General features: G+C 36.6%; 1 protein-coding gene across 1 annotated transcript in view; it reads right to left on the reverse strand.

The window, feature by feature from the left end:
• Positions 1 to 22,199, reverse strand: part of Ddx10 (DEAD-box helicase 10) — a 171,263-nt gene that overhangs the window by 37,837 nt on the left and 111,227 nt on the right. The window contains exon 16 of the mRNA XM_059267888.1: positions 16,200 to 16,256. Within this exon, the coding sequence (XP_059123871.1) occupies positions 16,200 to 16,256 (57 nt within the window). The remainder of the gene's footprint in view (positions 1 to 16,199; positions 16,257 to 22,199) is intronic.

Here is a 22,199-nt window from a genome sequence, read left to right on the forward strand (position 1 = left end):
GGGGAAAAAACAACTCCCAGATATAATACAGTGACAACAGAAATGTACCTATGAAATACCCCTACCCAATCACCCCTCAAAAAACAAGAAAAAATAAGACTGACCCCTTAACAATGAATTAATCAAACTACTAAATGGAAAACATCAGAAATGTAGAATTATGCCTATTTATAGTGTTGTTACAGCTTGGATCTAAATGGTCTCCATAGTCTCATGTGTAACAGCTTGGTTTTCTAGCCTAAGGTGCTATTACTAAGAGATAAGACTTAGGTGACAGAAGTTAGATCAACCAGACATGCCCTTAAAAGGATATAGAGACCTGATTCATTCTTTTCTTTCACTGCTTCCCAGCTGCCATGAGGTAGTCAGTCAGTCTCCTCTGTCAGCTCCTGCCACCCTGAGATGCCACGCCTCCAACCAAGTGAAAATAAAAATGAAACTCTAAAGCCCTAAGCCAACATAAATCTTTCCTTAAGTTGATTATTTTCTTGACTATTTTGTCACAGAAAACAACACAAGTATCACTGAGTAACTTAGATTCAATCCATCATGAGAGGGGTAGCTCAATGGTAAAACGTATGCCTGGCATATACGAGAATCTTTCAAACTGCAAAAACAAAACTATCATGTGCTCTGGTTTTGTCTTAAGAAACTTGTAAGGTATTTGTAACTTATAAATCATCAATATAATATTTAACAGCTCCCTTACTGCAAAGGGTAGCAGTGAGAAGCTAAATAACAAGACCATGACAAGTAAAAGTGCCTCAGAAACTTGGAGAGCTGTAGAGGCCCACAAAGATTTCCTAGTGAGATCTGAGTTTGCTTTACCCAGCAGGGCTTCGTTAGAGGATTGCTTGATGGTGTGCAAGGTTTCTAGGTGATTGGAAGGGTCTACACTTGGCTGTGTTAGGGGGACACCCCTTAGCATTCCTATAAACAGCCCTTTAGAAGAGACAGGATGGGGCAGTGGATAGGATCCAGGCCCTCCTGGGGTTATCCTGTGTTTCTATCTGTTTCTCTCCCCTCTATCCTTCTATCTGAATCTCTTATCCCTCTCCTCAAGAGTACCCTGGGGTAAAATGTGGGAGCTGGTCTGTCTCCTAGCTGGGCTCCCACAGAGGGCGGTGGAGACCTGAGCCACTGCTGCTAATACACTTAAAAGTCTGCGTTGTCTCTGCAGAAACAGAGACCCTCCTATCTTACAGCTGCTCTCCTGGACACCTACTCATCTGTTCTGAATGAACGATGGAACGGCACAGGCACTACTCAGCATATGCACACTCAGCAGCAGCTGCAAGACAAATTTGGTGAGAAGTACAAAACTGGAACAATAAGTCTCCTGCTGAGACCCTTCTGAGTTTACAGTCCTAAAAGGGGTCTTCCCAATGACAAGAAAAGGACCAGGATTAGAACTACCCACAATCTTTCAAATGCTTGTGGCCCACTGGTCCCTCTGGTTTCTACAGGACCTGTGCTGTAGACCATTACGGGACCATTATTTTACTATGTTACCAGCAGGGGGGGAAAAGCCTAAAATACAAAAAAGCAAAGCTTAAAAACACTTGTTGCCGGGCGGTGGTGGTGCACGCCTTTAATCCCAGCACTCGGGAGGCAGAGCCAGGCGGATCTCTGTGAGTTCGAGGCCAGCCTGGGCTACCAAGTGAGTTCCAGGAAAGGCGCAAAGCTACACAGAGAAACCCTGTCTCGAAAAAAAAAAAAAAAAAAGAAAAAAAAAAACACTTGCAATAGGGCCTTAGAAAACAGCTGCATCAACAGACAATCAGCATAGACTGGGGGGAAAAATCATTCCAGAAATTCAAAGGGATTAAGAAGTGATTCACGCCAGGTGGTGGTGCACACCTTTAATCCCAGCACTTGGGAAACATAGGCAGGTGGATCTCAGTAAATTCAAGGCCAGCCTGGTCTATAAAGCAAGTTCCAGAACAGCCAGGACTGTTACACAGAGAAACCATGTCTCGAAAAAACAAAAACCAAAAACAAAAAAAAAAAAAGAAGAAGAAGAAGAAGAAGAAGAAGAGGAGGAGGAGGAGGAGGAGGAGGAGGAGGAGGAGGAGGAGGAGGAGGAAGAAGAAGTGATTCACATAGCAATCAGACAGTACACCAAGGGCAAGGGCCAGAATTTACTTATTTTTCATAAGAAATAATCATAAAACCTGAAGTTAAAGTGAATTAACTGGCACAACAGAAGGAAATAAAACCTGAACTGTATGTAGAACTATGCAGCCATTACTACAATTAAGCAGGAGAAGCCCTTTAAGGTTTGGAATCTGAAAGGAACGGTAATATAATACAACTTACTTCTAATTGTTTATTCTCACTACTATATTAAAGGAGGAGGCAGATAGTAGAAATGAATGCTATGAATAGACTAAAAGGTTATTTATTTATTTCTTCCTTACTTCCTTTTTTTCCCCCCGAGACAGGGTCCCTCTGCATAGCCCTGGAACTTGCTTTGTAGGCCAGGCTAGCCTTGAACTCACAAAGTTCCATCTGCCTCTACCTCCCAAGTGCTGGGATTAAAGGCATGCAACACCATGTTCAGCTTCCAAATTTCCTATTTTTAAGGTAAAATAAGTAGTACTTACTGGTAAGCTCTGGTAAAGTCTGAGAGAGAAGTCAACAGTATTTCTAAGATTTCTGCCCAGCTAATGAAAGGACAGGTGTATCACTTCCTGGGATAATGAAGATCATGGGAATAACATATTGGGACACAAAGATATGAAGGCTGAATTTAGATATATTGAGATTCTCACTAAAAATCCAAATAGAGATGTCAAATAGGCAACTAGCTATAGCTTTAGTTTTCAAAGTTATAACTTGTAATAAATTGTTCCCTGTAATAATGGATATTACTGTTTTTCACAGTAAAAATCAAGTAAATTAAACAGAATATAGTTCTACAGGGACCTTATGGTAGCTATGACTTTGGCTCAACACATTCATAGACGCCAATGCCATGTCAAAGTATTGAAATGTAAGATACCCCATTAGATAAGTACTTATTGGTTTGGATGATTTACTGAAATAGAATTACAAAAATTTGACACAATTATATAAGTGTGGAAACACTGAAAATGACTCCCAGATTTCTAGGCAGGGGAAATCACATAAATGATGCCAGAAGTTCTTGAATTTCAGCCTTCTAATATACATCCACATTTTATCAAAATTCTCTACAGTGAAGGTAAAAATATTAACTGTCAAAATGTCTGTAAAAATATTTAACAGGTTTAGCACACTTCATAAAAAGCATGATTTTAGAAAATAGCACATCTACCAAACTTCTCTTAATATACAAAAATCTTCTCACAAAATTACAGAATATCAAACAAGAACAAAACTGAGATTTTATGATCTATAAATACATTTAAGCACGCACTCACTCTTATTTTTGACATCCATATTGACGATCCACAGTCTGCTCAGAATGAAATTTAGAGTAATGTTTGTACATTAAATGACCTTCAGTAGGGTAGCAGACGTACAAAATAAATGCTAATAAAAACTTTCTCAATAAAAATATATGATGAAATGTCAAACAGGAAGATTCAGGAACATCAAACGTGTTATTCTAAAAGATTCCTCTGACATTTAAATATTAGTATTTTCAGATATGAACATTAAATAATGAAAAATGCTTTCCCCATTGAGCTCATTCATTGGAAGGAACTTGGGAAAGCATTTTTCACTGTTTAATGCTAACATAGTTCAAAATTCCAGGAAATCATATCATTACTCCTGGGTATATTCCACAGTTCAAAATTCCAGGAAATCATACTCCTGGTATATTCCCCCCAAGAAATCAAGGTCAACCTACAATAGAGATAATTGTGTAATTCATGTTTATTTAAGCACTATTTATAACAACCAAGTTACAAAATTAAGCTGTTAATCTGTTAATAAATGACTATAAATATTAATAAATGTGATTTAAATGACATTTTATCCAGCCATAAAAGAAATTATGCCACATGCAAAAAGGAAAGATGAATGAAACTAGAGCTCATAATGTTAAATGAAATAAACCAGGCTCATAAAGGCAAATTTCTTTCAAATTTCTTCCAATTCACTGTTAGTTCCTCAAGAACAGGTTTAATTCTACCTTGCCATTATCAAAACTAACAATCACAAGCATGTCGAGAGCAAAAAGATGACTCCTATTAGGATCATCTACCACCCTATATTGTATTCTTCCCCAAATCCCAAGGCACTCCCCCATAATTATTCTGAATCCTCCCATCTTTTGCATCTAATAGCCTCTATTATTCATCAAATTCTTTAGCTTTGTTTCCTGCCATCCCTTTTGCATGCTAGTAAAATTTGATATATTCTATATTCTCAAAAATATGTTCTCCAAAAACCCTAAGAAAGTCAAATAAATATTCTACACTGTGATGATTATAGTTTTCTTCTACATTCAACTACTGTTGAAGATGCTGTGAGAATAAACCCACACCCCTGCAAATGTTATATAGAATGGTCTGAAAGAACATAAAAGTGATAGAGGATACTTTATTACTTAATAGATAAGAAAGGAATTAGAATTGTAAACCTGAAAAAAATACCACAAGACATCTATCTGGTCTAGAACACCTGAGTCATAGTAGTTATGAGATTTATTCAATGCCATAGTGACCTACTGCTAACACTAAATATAGAGACCAGAATCTCAGACCATTAGATCCATTAGGTTAGCATCAGTTTTGTGTAAACCACCAAGGGTACTTTTACCAGTGTATTTACTCTCAGGCCTTTCTCTTTCCTCTAATACTGAAATGAACATACAAGATTCACATATTCTCAACACGGAGAAGCCAAATTCTGATTGTCCTCATATTTTCCATAGCTCTGGGCAATATTTTTTCATTGCTTATACTGGTTCTATATGCTGTGTGAAGGTTTACAGAGCAAGAACAACAGGTACTGGCCTGCATGCAATCAAGTACTAAGAGACACAACTAGAATTGGGCATGCTGAGCTTGAACTGATTGAGGATACACTTGTCCTCAAATAGACAATCTCCTATGGAAGCATAAGGCAAACCAAAATGGGTTTATCTCAAGAGTTTAAAGTACCTCATGTTATAATGCAAAAATGTATAAAGAAGCAAATTTGGACTTGGATCTCTGGCTCCTAGTGGGGGTGACTGTAGTATCTTAATTATATACATGCGCACTACATAAATGCATGCAAATAAGCCTTTTACCCAAATAGTTAGATGGGAGAAAAAAGGAAAGACGATGCAGCTGAAGCATCTTTCAGCTATTTAGTGACAACACATTCCAGCTTTATTGATTCTGGGTATCTCAGTACAAGCTTACCTTAAAAGACATATAGTGCTGATAGCAATAACTCACATTTCAAAAAGTGATTCACAGCTCACTATATAATCCTCACATGAGCCCTGGAAGGCTGATGATGCAGAGGCTACATTGCTGCTGTTATTACAGAAGAGGAAACTAGGGTTCAGAAGATATGACCTGGACCACAAAGCTTATTGGCAGAAATGAACTGCCAAACCTCTTGCTCTTCTGAGAGCAACTCAGGAACCTGGCAATTACTGATTACGGGAGACTTATAACCTGTGGTCTGATAATCACAATGCAGAAGAATTCATAGCATGATGTTCTCTTCCATTCTAATCTTTCCACCTTTGCTTAGAGAATGTTTGTTCTTTTCTTCCTTTATTTTGTTTTTCTCAAAGGAGCACTACAAAACACCAAGTACCAGTTGTACTGACAAGGGCAAAAAATTTAACTGTAGGTGGACTTTAAAAAACAAAGGCTCACTAGTAGTCATGTTTACAATTTTGATACCAATCATGTTTTTTAAAAAATTTCAATGAGGCTGAAGTCTTCTTAGAATATACTTTCTTGCTTCCAAAGGCGGTTGTATTAGTAAAAATAAATGAATGGACTTGAAAGTGTGTATTTCCAATGTAAAAGAAATATATGTCTTTATGAAGTAAAAATGAAATGTGCCTGTAATAAAGGGGGAAATTGATGAACACAAGCCAAAATCAAGACGGGTAAAATGAAACAATCAATCCTAAATCTACTAGTAATCATCTTCTAGTCCAAAACAGATAATCAATATGATTATTGGTAAGGGAACTTTAAATGTTTTGCAGCATTTTCTAAGCTATAGAATCACAAAAATATACATTTTTCTTATTTAAGAGAAGTAATAGTATAAATTTTAGGAGATGAATCATCACACTTCTTGGAACATGGGGATCTCAAAATTAATATATTTGAAGAATATAAATTATTAACTTTTCAGAGCTTTCATTTAAGCTCCCCTTTTAGGAGTTATAGTTCTTATTATTTGTAAGAGTTATTCATAATATCCTATATTCAAAAATCTCCAAACTTAAACATCTGTGCTGAAAATACTTATAGGCATCTAATCTACCTCTTCATTTTCAATACAAATAAAATCTCAATTGAAGTATGATGTGTGTGGTGGTAAATCTTGATTATAACCATGGGAACAAATTTCTGGGCATTCTCTAGATTAGGTTAAATGAAGTAAGAAAACCTACCCTAAATGTGGGTGGTACCATTCAATGAAATGGGGTCCAGGACTGAATAAAAAGGGAGAAAACAAGCTAAGTATGAACATTTCATTTCTGTTTCTTGATTGAGGAAGAATACAGTGTGAGCAGCTGCCTTGAGCTCCTGCTGCTCTGGCTTCCTTCCTTACCATGAGCCCTCAAACCATGAGCCAAAATAAAGCCGCCTTCTTGAAGCTGTTCTTGTCAGGGATTTTGCTACAGCAATGAAAAAGGTAACAAGCATACTGTTCATTTAGGACCATGTACAAACCACAAGCATACAGCCCAGCAAGAGGTCACAACCACATTACTAACTGACCAGACTAGGAATCAGAACTCAAGCTCCACAGAAATCTCCCAAGTTCATCTTGCCTTCTCAGTGTCAATATTCTTCTTCCCCCACAAAAGTCAGTCCTGAATCCTAACCATAATCCCAAACATTAGTTTTGCTTTGAGAAAGACTTTACATAAATGGAGTACTATATATTAACTCTTTCTGGCTTATTTTTGCTCAATTTATATTGTGAAATTTGTTCCTGTTGCTGCATATAGCAATGATAGATACATAATATCTCAGTGTATGACTATACTACAATTTATCTGCTCTATAATTTGGGTAACTTCCAGTGTTTGATGATTATAACTAGTGCTGCTATGTGAACAGTTTTTGGTATAAGCATGTATGTATTTCTTTAGTTACATGCCTAGACAGGAAGTGTGGCACAGTGCATTGGCAAATATTCACTTTAGCAGAAACTACCAATATTTCTCCAGAATGGTTGTATTAATAAGAAAAAGTAAAGCTTAGGGAACTAGAGTGGTCTTGCATATAAATCACCGATGGTCTAGAAGAACCAGAGATAAACTCAGGGACTCATTCTATTACTCTCTCCTAAATACTCTGGGTACTGCCCACAGCAATACAAGTAGGATTCATTCAAGTAAAAATCTCAAGACAAAACAGATAAACTCCTAAACAAGGCCAAAAGACCTTTATTGAGTCCTAAGACATTTTGATCCCACCAATTAAATATGATCTAACCCAAGTCAGTTAATTAGACTTCTTGATTCAAACTTCTTTCAGCAGTTGAAACACTGTAATGCTTCCACTTATTTCATAAGCTTTTTGCTCAAATAGGATAATCTTAATGAAAGTACTTGAAAGGCTAAAACATTCCAGGTGATATATAAAAGCTATACCAACACACCATACAAATAACAAATTCAAGAGTTCTCTTCAAGTAAAGAAATCTTTCAATCCTGAAATACATTAGCAATAAAAAAAACATGGAAAAGAAAAAAATCTTTCTGCATAAAACATTACTGATACCTGGCAATATCTTTTCCCCAAAGCAAGAAAATACAGCAAAGATGAATCATTTATTGTTGAAAATAATAACAGCAATAAAATTTCCAAGTATTTTTATCTACAATTCTTAGAGGGCCAAAAAGGAAAAACCTTAACAAATAAACAAGCAAACAAAATACCATGTAAGAGAGAAAAACAAATTCCTCTTGGAGACGTGATTACTTAACAGGGAGAAATTCCTGTAGTTACTAACTTTAGAGTCTTTGGAGCACTAGTTTATGGTGCTCTCGAACAAAAGTCTTTATGGCTTAAAAGGAAGAAACAATAAAGCTTTGTCACTCTATAGCCCACATGTAACAACGAGTAAAAATGTATCCCCAAAAGTCTTATCCACAAAACCCACTGTCACTAACACAAGAGGTGGTAGATACCATAAATTCTTACAAATAGGAAATCACTTTCCCCTATCATCCACCTCCAAAACCAAGAATGGTTTTTAATAATCAAATCAATACAAAGCTTATTCTTTGTTAGCTATGTTCACTATCTGTTTTCATTTCCTACTGACTCCTTCCTCCTTTACAGATAAAAGGCAGAACCCTGACTTCTTTTGATGAGAGATTAGTATGTTCCCCAAACCCATCCCCCCCCCCCTCCCTCTCTCTCTCTCTCTCTCTCTCTCTCTCTCTCTCTCTCTCTCTCTCTCTCTCTCTCTCTCTCTCTCTCAGACTGTCTTGGAGTCTACTGGGACTATAGATGCTTCTGTTTATATACCATATAACTGTAAGCTTTATACTGAATACTAAAAACTATTCTTGTATTTTAAGTGTCTGTCAATAAACCTAAACTCCAGTATACTCAGGCACTCAGGAGTCATTTAACAACATCACTGGGTGATTGTTTCTGACCAAATAGAATATTCTGTAGATATATATCTATTAGGTCCATTTGATTCATGCTATAGTTTAATTGGGGGGGGTATATTTTGTTATTGATCTTGGGTTTGGATGACCTATCTATAAAAATAAGAGTGGAATATTGAAATCACCCACTATTACTATATGAGGAACTATATTCTATCAGACCTTCTATACATTCTAACGAGTTTGAGCTTGTTTTGTGACATATTCATTATTCAGAGTACATGTAAAAAGTATTCATCTTGCTGAATAAACCACTTTATTAATAGTGGTTTATCTCTTTACCTCTTTTAAGTGATTTTGGTTTGAAATTTCTTTATCAAATATCAGAATAGCCATGCTAGCTTGTTTTCAGTTTCCACTGGCTTGACTCATTGTTTTCTGTACTTTCACTGCATTGCTGTTGGTGTTTTCTGAGAGAAAGCAGACAGTTGGATCTAGTTTTATGATCCAGTCAGCTAGTATATGCTATTTGTTGGTCAGCTGAAGCAATTATTATGATTAAGGTTGATCCTAGTAGATGGTTACTAATTTCTACGGTTTTATTGGTTATTTCTATGGTTGGTTTGATCACTGTGTATTCTGTTCTTTTATCACTATTAATATTAGGGATTTGCTGTTTGACTGTGTTAGACAGGACAGATTTCTTTCTACCTCTCCTTTATCTACTTCTTCTATTAATTGTATTCTTTCTTGTCCTCTCATGCTTAAGACTGTCCTTCTACCTCCTCTATGTGTACTATTCTTTTAGGTATTATTATTTTCTGGAATATTGGCTTGGTTTTGTCAAGAACTGCATTAGTCTATGCTTATATTTGAATGTCTACATTTCATTATTAATTTTAAAAGACAGCTTAGCTAAATATGGCAATCTCGAATGGCAATTATTTGCTTTTAATGCTTAAAATATATTCTTCCATTCTTTTCATGCTTTTAGGGTTGTTGATAAGGGATCTGATATTATTTTGATCTGTTTTTGTTGGTAAACTTCTATTTTTTCATTAAAGTTTTAAAAATTATTTCTTTACTTTGTACTTTTGACATCTTGACTATAATAAAACTTGGAGAGGTTCTTTTTTGTGTGTGTTTGGAGTTCTAAATCTCTCAAATTTGGATGCTCATTTCTTTCTCTAGTTTTGGGGGAAATACTTGAATGGATTCCCTATGTCTTTAGTTTTTATCTCAGCTCCTTTTATAGCATTTGGGTATATCTCTTGATATCATCACAGAGATGTGGACATGTGAGCATGCCTGTTTGTGCTGCTCATTTTTGAGCTCTTTACTGAGTCTAATATATCCTTGAGCTTGTCTTCCATCCCTGATATTCTTCCTTCTGCTTTGGTGAATCTACTTGCAATGTTTTCCAATGTCATTAAGTTTGTTTCCAACAGTTCTTCTTAAGTTTTCATTATTTTCAGATTATTTTATGTGTATGAATATCTTTTCTCTACATATTTGTATGTGTACCATATACAAGTCTGGTGCCCACAGAGGTCAGAAGAAGACATTATATCCCTTGAAACTGTAGTCACAGACGGTTTGTAAACTGCCATGTGGGTGGTGAAAATTGAACCTGAGGCCTCCATAAGAAGTGCTCTTAACTGAGCCATCTCTTCGGGCCCCATTTTTGACTTTTTTGTTTTGTAATTTCATTTCCTTGATGAATTTGTATTCTTGCATAGTTGGAACTTTTTTCATTCATAATGCCGAAGTTCTGTCTTCTGTTGCTGACTATCTCATTGATCTATTTGGAAGTCACTCACTGATCATTCTTACCAGGAAACTGGACATCTTCACCCAGCACTGCCTCTTTCAGCATCTTTGAATTAAGAAGTTGAAAAGCTTGGAGGAACCATGTTGCTTTACTTTTCATGTTTTTGTTTCTACAATAAGTCTGCACAACTGTTGGCTTGGATATTTCTTACGATTTTATTTGAAGAACCTTAAAAAGCAAGGTCTTATGTAGTTCAGGTTGGCCTCAAACTTCTTATGCAGCTGAGAATGACTTTGAACTCCTGATTCTCCCAACTCTACTAAAATCAGGGACATTCACAAGCACATTTTTCTCTTTGGGAAACTTACTGAGCAGACTACTCTTGAAGGAAAACTAAAACTAAAAAAAAAAAAAAAAGTAGTTTACATGTAATACAGCAAAACTACTTTGTCATTTGGGGAAGCAAAATCATCTCATTCCAATATACTTAGTTACTAATAGTGAGTACCCTAAATGAGTCATTTGATTTCTAAGTGAACTGTTCTAATATCTTGTACAAAAAAGGATAAAAAGGGAAGAATCATTTAAAAAAATCACACACATAAAATGATTACATTTTAGAGAAGCTTCTTTCTGGGTCCTTGAAAACTGGAAACTGCCAATCATATATATGCCTGGGGTGGGGGGATGCTAAATGTGAATATGCCAGTTCTGCTGGTTGGTTTTTGTCAACCTGACAGACCTAGGTACCTGGAAAGAAGGAATCTTCATTGAGGAAAATGCCTCCGTAAGACTGGCCTGTTGGCAAGTCTGTGGGGTATTGTCTTGATTAATGATGATATGGGAGGTACCAGATCATTTTGGTTGGGGCAATCCCTGGGTAGGTGATCCTGGGTTGTATAAAAAACAGGGCTGAACAGACCATTAGGAGTAAACCAGTAAGCAGTGTTCCTCTACGGCCTCTGTATCAGTTTTTGTCTCCAAGTTCCTGCCTTGAGTTTCTGCCCTGACTTCCTTTCAAAATGCCCTACAACTGTAAGCTGCAATAAACCCTTTCCTTCCCAAGTTGGTTTTGGTCATGGCTTTTATCACAGTGGTAAATGCTAACTATGAGGCCAACTCTTCTTTTCTATAGCATATACTGGTGTTTGCATTTGGCAGGTGTTATAATGTCAGCCAGACTGTTTTCATGTTAATAGTTTCTCTGGTATATCAGGGGCCTCTGGTGGCCACACTTAGCTTTGCAGTCTGTGGGCTAGACAGGTTAACTCACTCTCCCCAAAACTCCCCAGCTCATACTCCCTAGGGTGGCTACTGTTCAAACTGGGGATGTTTCCCAAATGTGTTAGGAGTAGGAAGCAAACACAAGCACTGAAATGTGTACAGGCCCAGGGCCTTTTTTCATACTTTCAAGATTCTCTAAGTAGTAATCATGCTGCCATGCTGTCACAGTGACAGCACTGTGAATGTAAAGCAGATGGCTGGAGCTTCAGAGTCTTCAGGCTCTATAGCAGTGAAAGACAGATATGTGGCTGCAAAGGTTGGTCTGCCTTTTGAGTTCAGACTCAGGTCCATCACTTGAAGGCTACTGTCAGCTGATGAGCTTTGCTCGCTGTAAACCAGTGTGGGCATACTTAACCCTATATATTTTCTGTCTGAGCTGAGCCTACTGCTACATGCACTTCCTCGTTCTTAGTAAATCTTTTTCTTCTTCCTCATCTCTTGCTACTTTCTTTTTTGTCCATGGTATTCTTCTTTACCCCTGCTTTTTATTTAACATTTTTCTCCTCTATTTCCCTTTTACTTGCCTTTACCTGCTGGGTAAACTATTCTTAAGACCATATTGTCAAGTAAATTAAGCATCCCAGCATAAAACTAGAAAGATTTATAATGATTATAGAACTTCAACCTCAATTCAAAATGTATGAATTGTTTTAAATTTCAACATGATGTCACTTTCCAGTGTTTCAGTCTTCTAATCTGTTCTCTTTTGTTCCTTTATCACCAATTGCTATTCCATCAGCATCACACTTGTGCTTAATAAATCCTACTTCTTTTTAAAAATTACCAGAGCCCTGAGAAGTATGGGGATGTATCTCCAGTTTTGCACTTCTGGGTTTTTTTTCTCTTTATATAACTGCAAAACTCCTTGTAGCCACCAGATATTACAATTAACATGTGTGACCAGTCATCAGAGCAACAGGAAACCTAGCTAAATAATAGGATGGAGCTGTATTTCCCATACAACTTCTCTTAACTCCAAAACCAATGTACACTGTTGATTACCACCAACAACTATATATCATTTTGTTAGCTGAAACAGAAGCAGTCCTGTTCTTCAGAATTTCTTTACTAAAGAAAGTTTTCATACCAAAAAGATCTGTATCTTGGGCCAGTAAAATGTTCAGTGGGCAAAAGTGCTTGACAACAAGTCTGACAACCTGCATTCAATCCTAGGACCCATGCGATAGAAGAAGAGCACTCCAGCAAGTTGTCCTTTGACCTCCATATGTGCCCGTGTTTGTGTATGTGTGTGTGTGTGTGTGTGTGTGTGTACGCGCGTGTACACGCATGTACACATGCGCACCAATAAAATAAATACATGTAATTTTAAAAATCTGTATCTCCCAAACCACTAAATATCGTGTACTCAGGAAATCATCATAAAATTTTCCCCTCTCATATTCTTCTTATAACAGACCATAGATATAAACTTCAACAAAATAATTTATCAAGTTTCTGAGAGATTCATTATACTTTCATCTTACCTCAGTATACTGGAGAATGTCAGAGATGGCATTATAAACTGCCACTGGGCCCTATGGTAACACCACTCAAAGGAGATGGCTCTCATATCTGTACCCCAAGAAGAGGGTTGTGATTTGAAGGTATCTCAACTATTTACTGTTGTGGGATGGTCTGTATGTCAAATCTGTTGCTCTCATTGGTCAATAAATAAAACACTGATTGGCCAGTGGCCAGGCAGGAAGTATGGGTGGGACTAACAGAGAGGAGAACTGAGAGAACAGGAAGGTGGGAGGAGTCACTTGCCAGCCACCGCCATGACAAGCAGCATATGAAGATGCTGGTAAGCCACGAGCCACGTGGCAAGGTATAGATTTATGAAAATGGATTAATTTAAGCTATAAGAACAGTTAGCAAGAAGCCTGCCACGGCCATACAGTTTGTAAGCAATATAAGTCTCTGTGTTTACTTGGTTGGGTCTGAGCGGCTGTGGGACTGGCGGGTGACAAAGATTTGTCCTGACTGTGGGCAAAGCAGGAAAACTCTAGCTACAATTCACAGCATCTCTAAGAAAGCCTCTGTCTACTAAAGGTCCCAGCGAACAGAAGAACTTCATCATTAGCACAGTCTTCCCCTTTTACTGATCCTCAGCACACTTCTCATGGCTAGACAGTAAAAGGCCTTCTCCTGACAAGGAAGTTCCTCTCCTCCCCACAGGAAAAACATGAAAAAGGAGAGGAGAGGAAAAAGAGTTTGGATGTGAGATCAGCCCTAATGAAAATCTGAACAGCAGACTTTAAATTGACTATCCCAACAGAAATAGGATCAAAACTATACACAGACACCCATCTATAGCAGGACTAAAGGAAAGGAATCTAGAAGCAGGCTAACAAGTGAATATTCATCAAATTCAATCCATTATGAAAGAGCAAGCACACAGCATCAATAAATATAAAAAAATAAACCATACTGAGTAGTCTTCTCTCAAGACCTAAGTGCAACTGGTTCCAAGACAAGATTCTCATCCACCCTCAATACCCAAACTTCAAAATGTCCAAGTCCCTATACTTTAAATCATACCAGAGTTATAATACCCAATAATATGTAAGCCGTATATATTTTTTAAAATTCTTTCTTAAAAAACAATGGCAACAGCTGGAGAGATGGCTCAGTGGTTATAAGCACATGTTACTCTTCCATGGGACCCAAATTCAGTTCTCAGCACCCACATCAGGTGGCTCAAAACCACTTATAACTCCAACTCCAGGAGACCTGACCTCCACAGGCACCTGCACTCACGTGCACACATCTCCACACAACCACAAACAAGCATATGTAATGAAAATAAAAATAAAATCTTTCAAATAAAAAAAAAACTAATGCAAAAAAATCTGTACATGTTCATTACAGATGTAGAATTAACTATACTTCTGATCTATAGATGGAAAACTCTATAGATATGGAACCCACAAACACAAAGGTAGACTCTACATACAAATGTAAAAATCAAAGAAAATATAGTAATGTGACTTTCTTACTTTCCTATCTGGAAATAAGAGCTTCTTAGTAAAACAAAATGGGCTTAACACTGAACATGAAATACCCATAATATCAACTGTTTTCATGAAGGGTAAGATTTTCTTCTTTAATTATATTTATCTAGTATAGTTGCTATGATCTAGTTTCTATGTCATGACACTTCAACCTTGCATGATAAACATATGCAGAAGCATTAACAGGCTGCACATTCTAGAGCTTTCATTTTCAGACACTTCTAAAGAGAGTGCTCTTTGATAGTGAATATATGCAATTTTTTCCCCTTACACTATAGTGCAATTGCTTCCCACTTCGAAACTATACCAGGAGTTATCATCTCTCACTTGCTTTCTAAGTGCTATGGTCAGCATGGGGATGGGGTGGGGGTGGGGCAAAGAACATCTGTTATGGACTTAAGATAATCAGGTCTTTGCTCACTGCCAAGAAAAAAAAAATCATGGCTAGTCAGGCATGGCATGTACAGCATGAGAAATGGCATTCAGTATTTGGCCCTGGGTCTAGGAAATCATTTCTATTAAATGTCCCCAAAATGCAGGAGCTGAAACCTTCTCAAGTGTTAAGCATACCAGATTAAAAGTCATAGCAGCATATGGATGGTACTTATAATTTTACATATAAATTCCAGGGAAACTATACATGTTTATGAGATACACTAATGCTGATAGAGTGTTTCATCTAGATCCTCAAAGGAGGAGTGAAGCAACCAATGTTCTCACAGTAATCTATTATCAAATTATCCAATAGCGTACAAACAGGCCATATTTCTAGTCTAAAAAAGACAGATATGCAAATCTTGTCAGAGTTGGCCCACAGTCAACTGTCTTCTATAATTAATAAAAAAGGTGGCCAGGAGGGTCAAGCAGTCCAGATTGCAAGCTAGCAATTTTAATTTTTAATCATTCATAAAGGAAAACAAATAAATGAGAAAGTAAACAATACACCACAAGGGCTCAAATCCAACTAGATCAGAATGCCTTGATATAAAAATGAACATAAAAATAAATGTATTTAATCCCAGCACTCGGGAGGAACTCGGAGTCAAGCGGAACTCACACAATTTCTGAGAGTTCAAGGCCAGCCTGGTCTACAGAGCGAGATCCAGAACAGGCACCAAAACTACACAGAGAAATCCTGTCTCAAAAAAACCAAAAAAAAAAAAAAAAAAAAGTATATGGAAAATAGCGATTTAAATTAATTTCAATATTACAAAAGATTGTCTTTATTTTATATAGTTATCTTTGTCAAATACCTTAGCAGATCTGTTTTACAAAAAGAACAAAACGGTATAGATATGAAGATACTGACTTGCGCGCGCGCGCGCACACACACACATACACACACACACACACACACACACACACAGACGCCTCTCCTTACCTTTGTTTGCCTTTTGTTGGCTTCTCTTCTGGCTTCTCTTTCTTTTAGCCGTCTTTCCTACAGGAAGAGAAAGTAAATTAGAGGTACATAAATTTCTAGATACTGTATGTTAAGCAGCACATACACTCTTCAGTTTTACTTTGTAAAGCACACTAAAGGCAATACTTCATATTTATTTTTCAATACATGTTTACAGAATACCTATGATAGGACAGGCCTAACAATTCTTAATGAGTAAATATAGGTCAGATCTGGTATCATACATCAATTCCATCATTACATACTACACAATTTTTAGTTACGTACACCTTCTTGCTCAACTAAAAGGAAAATAATAGAACCATGCATTTAGTATTTTTATATACAGGTTGTAAGTACAATATCTGATACATGACTGGTACACAATCAATGTCATCTTCTAGAATAAAAGAAAAGAAAAATACATTCATGATTGTTTCTCTTGTCCTCAGTGTGAAACAGAATTTACAAAACATAAAAAATCCTCACCTTTGGTTCTTATGAATGATATTCATTCAGAAGCAACCAAAAGTCACTCTTATGAAACATGATATTTTATTAAATTGTTTTATAATTTCACCATTAGTTTTCCACTGATTACAAAATAGGTAAAAATGGGAAAGAAAAACATATACAGTATTAAAGTTCAAAACAAAACGATATGATTCCGCTAAAGTAAAAAAGAATGTCATTTTAAATTCACAAAAGAAGCACAATCTCATCCAAAAACCAAAAAGTCTATTCTCAATCCAAAATTTGTAGGTAATAACTTGTAGGGTTTTTTTTTCCTTTTAATTTGGATAAATGGCTAAGTCAGTGTAAAAAATACAGTTTTCTTCTCATATAGTAAGGCAAAAATCCAAACCTGATTTACTAATCCATGAACGCCACTGGCAATGGGACAGTGAACAAGGCTCTGTGCTGGGTACTTTTTCCTGCTTTATCCATACATGACTTTCTTTGAGTTTGAAAAAAAAACAAAAAACTCTTAATCCATAGTCTGCTAATGGATAATGGAATTCCATATATTCCTTGACCAGGCTTATAGAATTCTTTCCGATAAAGAGAAACAAAAGTGCTAAGGTCTAAATGGATACTAAATACTAATTAATACCAAAAGGGAGTCCATGAAGCTTTTAGATGCAGTTTACATAGCTTCTAATTGCACAGCAGATGAAATCTACTAGAAAACAAAAACCCAGAAAACTAGATTCGAAGGGAAACTAATAAAATCTCAAATTGAATTGGCTACTAGGTATGTGTCATATCTCTAATGCCAATCATTGCATTACTGTTTCTGTGATTAATTATTTTTCTTCCCTGACACACAAACACAACTAGCAGGATCACTACAATTATAAAAGAATATTCTAGATAATTTGGAAGTTCTGGAAATCAAAGTCAAAGGAACAAAGAGGAAAAATGGAGAAATAAAAACTCAGAAAGATTTTGATTTGCATATTATCACAAGCTCATAGTTACAGACTGATCTCAACGATGGTTTTTTATGTGCCAAGTCTACAGAGTTTTCCTGTGTGCTAATGAAAACAAAAATAGAAATGTGACGTATTTACAGATGATGATTTTAATAACAGAAGAAAACACAACGTTTTATTTGTGAAGGCAGCCACTCACAGCACTAGTTTACATCAAATTCTGTCCTTGAGCTGCATATGGTGACATGTGTCTGTGAGCTCAGCAGACACCATACAGAGGGAGGACAGGACGTCTAGGCCAGCCTTCCTCTACATAGCCCATCCCAGAACAGCACACTCAGCCAAAACGTGCACACACAGAGCTGTCACTGACTTGCTCCCCTAGTGGGAATACAAGAAATATCAATGTTTTCTAAGGGTTTGGAGAGGGAGAAGAAAGGAAAGATACAGCTTCTAAACCACTTTATACCAAAACCTTTATACAGTTGGTAATAGTTACCGATTTTCTTTGACCAGCAGCAGACTAACAGATGACAGAGTAAAGCAAAATAATATTATTAAAGAAAAATTTTAAGTAATTCATGCTATTTTGCCTGTTTGAGAGCTCTTAGCTTGCAGATGTTATCTGTAATTTTGTCTTTTTTTTCTTTCTCCCTAAATAACAGGACAATTTAACCTTATTATGTACCCAAAAGTATTCCTAACCTAGAGACTAACATTAAAGTAACAATATACTTTATATTATTTAATAATAATCAAAATGGTTTAAGTTTTTTCTGCTTAACTTAATCTTAAACCTATAGCTACATCTGGCATTCAATAACTATAGAGTGAACAAAAAACTGTATTGCATTTCCACAAAAATTTTATCTGTTTGTACATTACTATTATTGTTACTTTCTTGCTAAAAATAATAGCTCTAAATTATCACAATGTGCTAGGTAATTTGCGTATGCCACTTTTAAATAGTGTTTCAGAACTTATGAGATAAATCCCCTCCCAATTTTATAGGTTAAAAGACGGGCAATCAACGTAATTAGGTTACTTGATTAAAGGCATAAACATAGTGAGCCATGAGCCTAGGACTCTCCTGTATTTGTGAAACCCAATGTCATTCCAGCACATTACTATGTTCCACACTCCTCCATTATTTTCCTTGTAGGGTCATATACTGTGTCTTCTCTTATTGATATGTACAAATGGTACTGTTTTATTAATAATCAAGTCTTTTCATTTTAATGTTATTTTCTCCTGACAATATTTCATGTACTTAATTTCTGTCAGGCTCTTTGTGCAAAAGAAAAAAATAATTTACAATTATAATCATACAAATTTGTATTGTAATTATTCAATAACTTGCCTTGTCCTAACACCTAAGACTATCTGAAAATGGACCAAATGGTGGTGGTACACACCTTTAATCCCAGCACTTGGTAAGCAGAGGCAGGTAGATCTCTGAGTTCAAGGCCAGCCTGGTCTACAGAGCAAGTTCCAGGACAGCCAGGACTATACAGAAAAAAACAGCCTTAAAAAAAAAAAAAAAAAAAAAAAAAAAAAAAAAAAAAAAAACTGAAAATAGAACTTCAAAGTTACAAACACATTGATGTGTTTGCATCAGAAAAACCCACTCATATGAACCTAGGCTGTATCATTGGGCTTTTGAACAAGCTGTATTAGCCGTAACAAAAAAATACATACTGTTACCAAATCTCAAAACTATTCCACTACTGTTACTAGATGATAATCTATTTTATTAATATTTAGTTTACTTTTGAATATGTGTATATGAATGTGTTGGGATGGGGGGTAGTTGCACATGTTGGTTATGGTTCCTACAGAACCCAGAAGATCTCTAATCCCTGAAGTTAAAGATGATTGTGCATCATCTGATAGGAGCCACTGGAAACAAAACTCAGGTCCTCTACAAGAGCAGTATGTGTTCTTACCTGCTGAACCATCTTTCCAACCTCTAAATGATATTTAAAGGTCAGGCTGGGAACACAAAAGTTGTGTTCTTACTGTACAAGCTTTGTGACCTGAGCTCAATTCCCAGAACACACATAAAGGTGAAAGGATAGAACCTATTCCACAAAGTTGTTCTCTGAGCTCAACAAATGTGCCATGGAGTATGTGCTCTCCACCACATAATGTACTCGTGCATGCACACACAGACACAGATAATATTAATAATTAAAAAAAAAAGTTCAGGCTTGTAAGCTATTAGAATTCAAAGTACATGCAAACCCAGTATCTCCTTTGACATTTTCTTCTGCTGACATCATACAGATAAGAGAGATCCAAAGAAATGGAACTGAGGTCATATGACCAAGACATGAAAGCATGTGTGTGTGTGTGGGGGGGGTATGTATTAAAGAACAACTATCTTTCAATATCTGGGAAAAACAATTTAAAATAAATCATTAGAAAACTTCTCTATCCTTCATATCACTCACATCTTGCTATTATCCTCTCTGGACTCCTCTATCATAAAAAGCTATTAGCATTCTAGAAGGAGGAAATGGCCTTCAAACAGGAATTAGACCTACAGTAATCCAGAAATTGGAAATGGGCACAAGAAGTACCTTTTCTTTCCTGAAACAGGAAAAAAACTGTTATTTAAGAGTTTGTGATAACACAAAACACAAAAGGCTATACTAGGTACAAGAGATACCTGAACATTATTATATTCAATAGCTGAGGTCTCCCTTAATTTAATGTAGTTTATATAGTTTAATAAATTCCTTTTTTAATATCATTTTTGAGAACACACTGATACCAAAAAACATTTTATAGCATGCAAAAAGACAATTTTATCTTGAGTTCTGCTATGCACAAGTGATTAAGTAAAAGGAAAGCATGAAATTCAATAATGGAAGTCAAATTCACAAAGGAGAAGAAAACAGAAAATCACATTTCAAGGTACAAAATACTCGCTTTATAACTATTATCCTTCTTTGACATCTCAGAAATTTTGGGCCCTCACCTTGCAAAAAAAGCAAGTACCATGAAATATGAATTTGGTCAGCAGTCAGGGCAAAGCATTCATGCTTTTTTCACTCTCTGGTCATATACAGGAATTTGCAGATTTAGAAATGAGTCTCGTTTTTCAGCACAAGATGGGAGCACAAACCATCTGAATGGCTATCAGGCAACTCTACAGTCTAGTACAGAACAGAGTCCCCAGATGTCACATGGACCAGAGGGGGTATCTACTGTCACTTCAACAGTACATTCACCTCCTTTTCAGGAGTGTGAGAAAGGGGAACCCGGCTCAATGAAAGTATGTTCAACATATTAGCACAGGAGACAACTTTCTGAAGAGAACACCAATAACTCAGGCACTAAGATCAACAATAAATGGGACCTCATGAAACTGAAAAGTTTCTGTAAGACAAAAGACACCGTCAATAAGACAAAACAGCAGCCTATGGAATGGGAAAAGATTTTTACCAAATCCCATCAAATAGAGGGCTAGTATCCAAAATATATATATAAAAAAAATACTCAAGAAACTAGATATTAAAAAACCAAATAATCCAATTTTTAAAAAATGGGACACATCTAAACAGAGAATTCTCAATAGAGGAATCTCAAATGGCTGAGAAAAAAAAATGTTCAACCTCTTTAGCCATCAGGGAAATGCAAATGAAAACTACTTTAGATTCCATCTTATACTTCTCAGAATGGCTAAGATCAAAAACTCAGTGACAGCTCACGCTGATGAGGATATGGAGCAAGGGAAACACATGTTTCTTCCTCCCCCCTCCCCATTGCTGGGGGGGGGGGGGACTTGTACAGCCACTTCGGAAATCAATATAGTGGTTTCTCACAAAGTAGTAATCGATCTACCTCAAGACTCACCTGTCCCACTCTTGGGCATGTATCCAAAGGACACTCCATCCTACCACAAAGACACTTGCTCAACTATGTTCATAGAAGCTTTACTCATAATACCCAGAAACTGGAAAAAAACCTGGATGTCCCTCAAACAAAAAATAGATAAAGAAAATGTGGTACATTTACACAAAGGAGTATTACTCAGAAGTTTGAGAAAAAAAAAAAGACATGAAATTTGCAGGCAATTAAGTGGAACTAGAAAAAAAATCATCCTGAGTGAGGTATCACAGACCCAGAAAGACAAGCTATAGCATGTATTCACATATAAATGGATATTAGTAGTTAGGTAAATGATAATCAAGCTATAACCCACAAATCCAAAGAGGTTAGGTAAAGAGAAGGGCTATAGGGGGTAAGCATGAATCTCACCAGAAAGAGGAAATAGATCAGATTCTGCAGGTGGACTGAGGGTGTGGTTGGTGGTGGGGGGAGCAGGATGGGGAAAGTGTGAAAAGAAATGGCTAGAATTGGGGAGCATGGGGAGGTGGAAACTTCCTGGAATCTATGAGAGTGACCCTAGTGAGGACTCCTAGTAGTGGAGGATACAGATCTAAACTGGCCATCTTTTGTAGCCAGGCAAGGTTTCCAGTGGTGGAACTGGGTTACAGTTGATTGAGTTGTTAGCCAAGGGGGTCCCAAGGAGATCCCT

Source organism: Peromyscus eremicus, chromosome 7, assembly GCF_949786415.1.
Source record: "Peromyscus eremicus chromosome 7, PerEre_H2_v1, whole genome shotgun sequence".
NCBI classification, from domain to species: Eukaryota; Metazoa; Chordata; class Mammalia; order Rodentia; family Cricetidae; genus Peromyscus; species Peromyscus eremicus.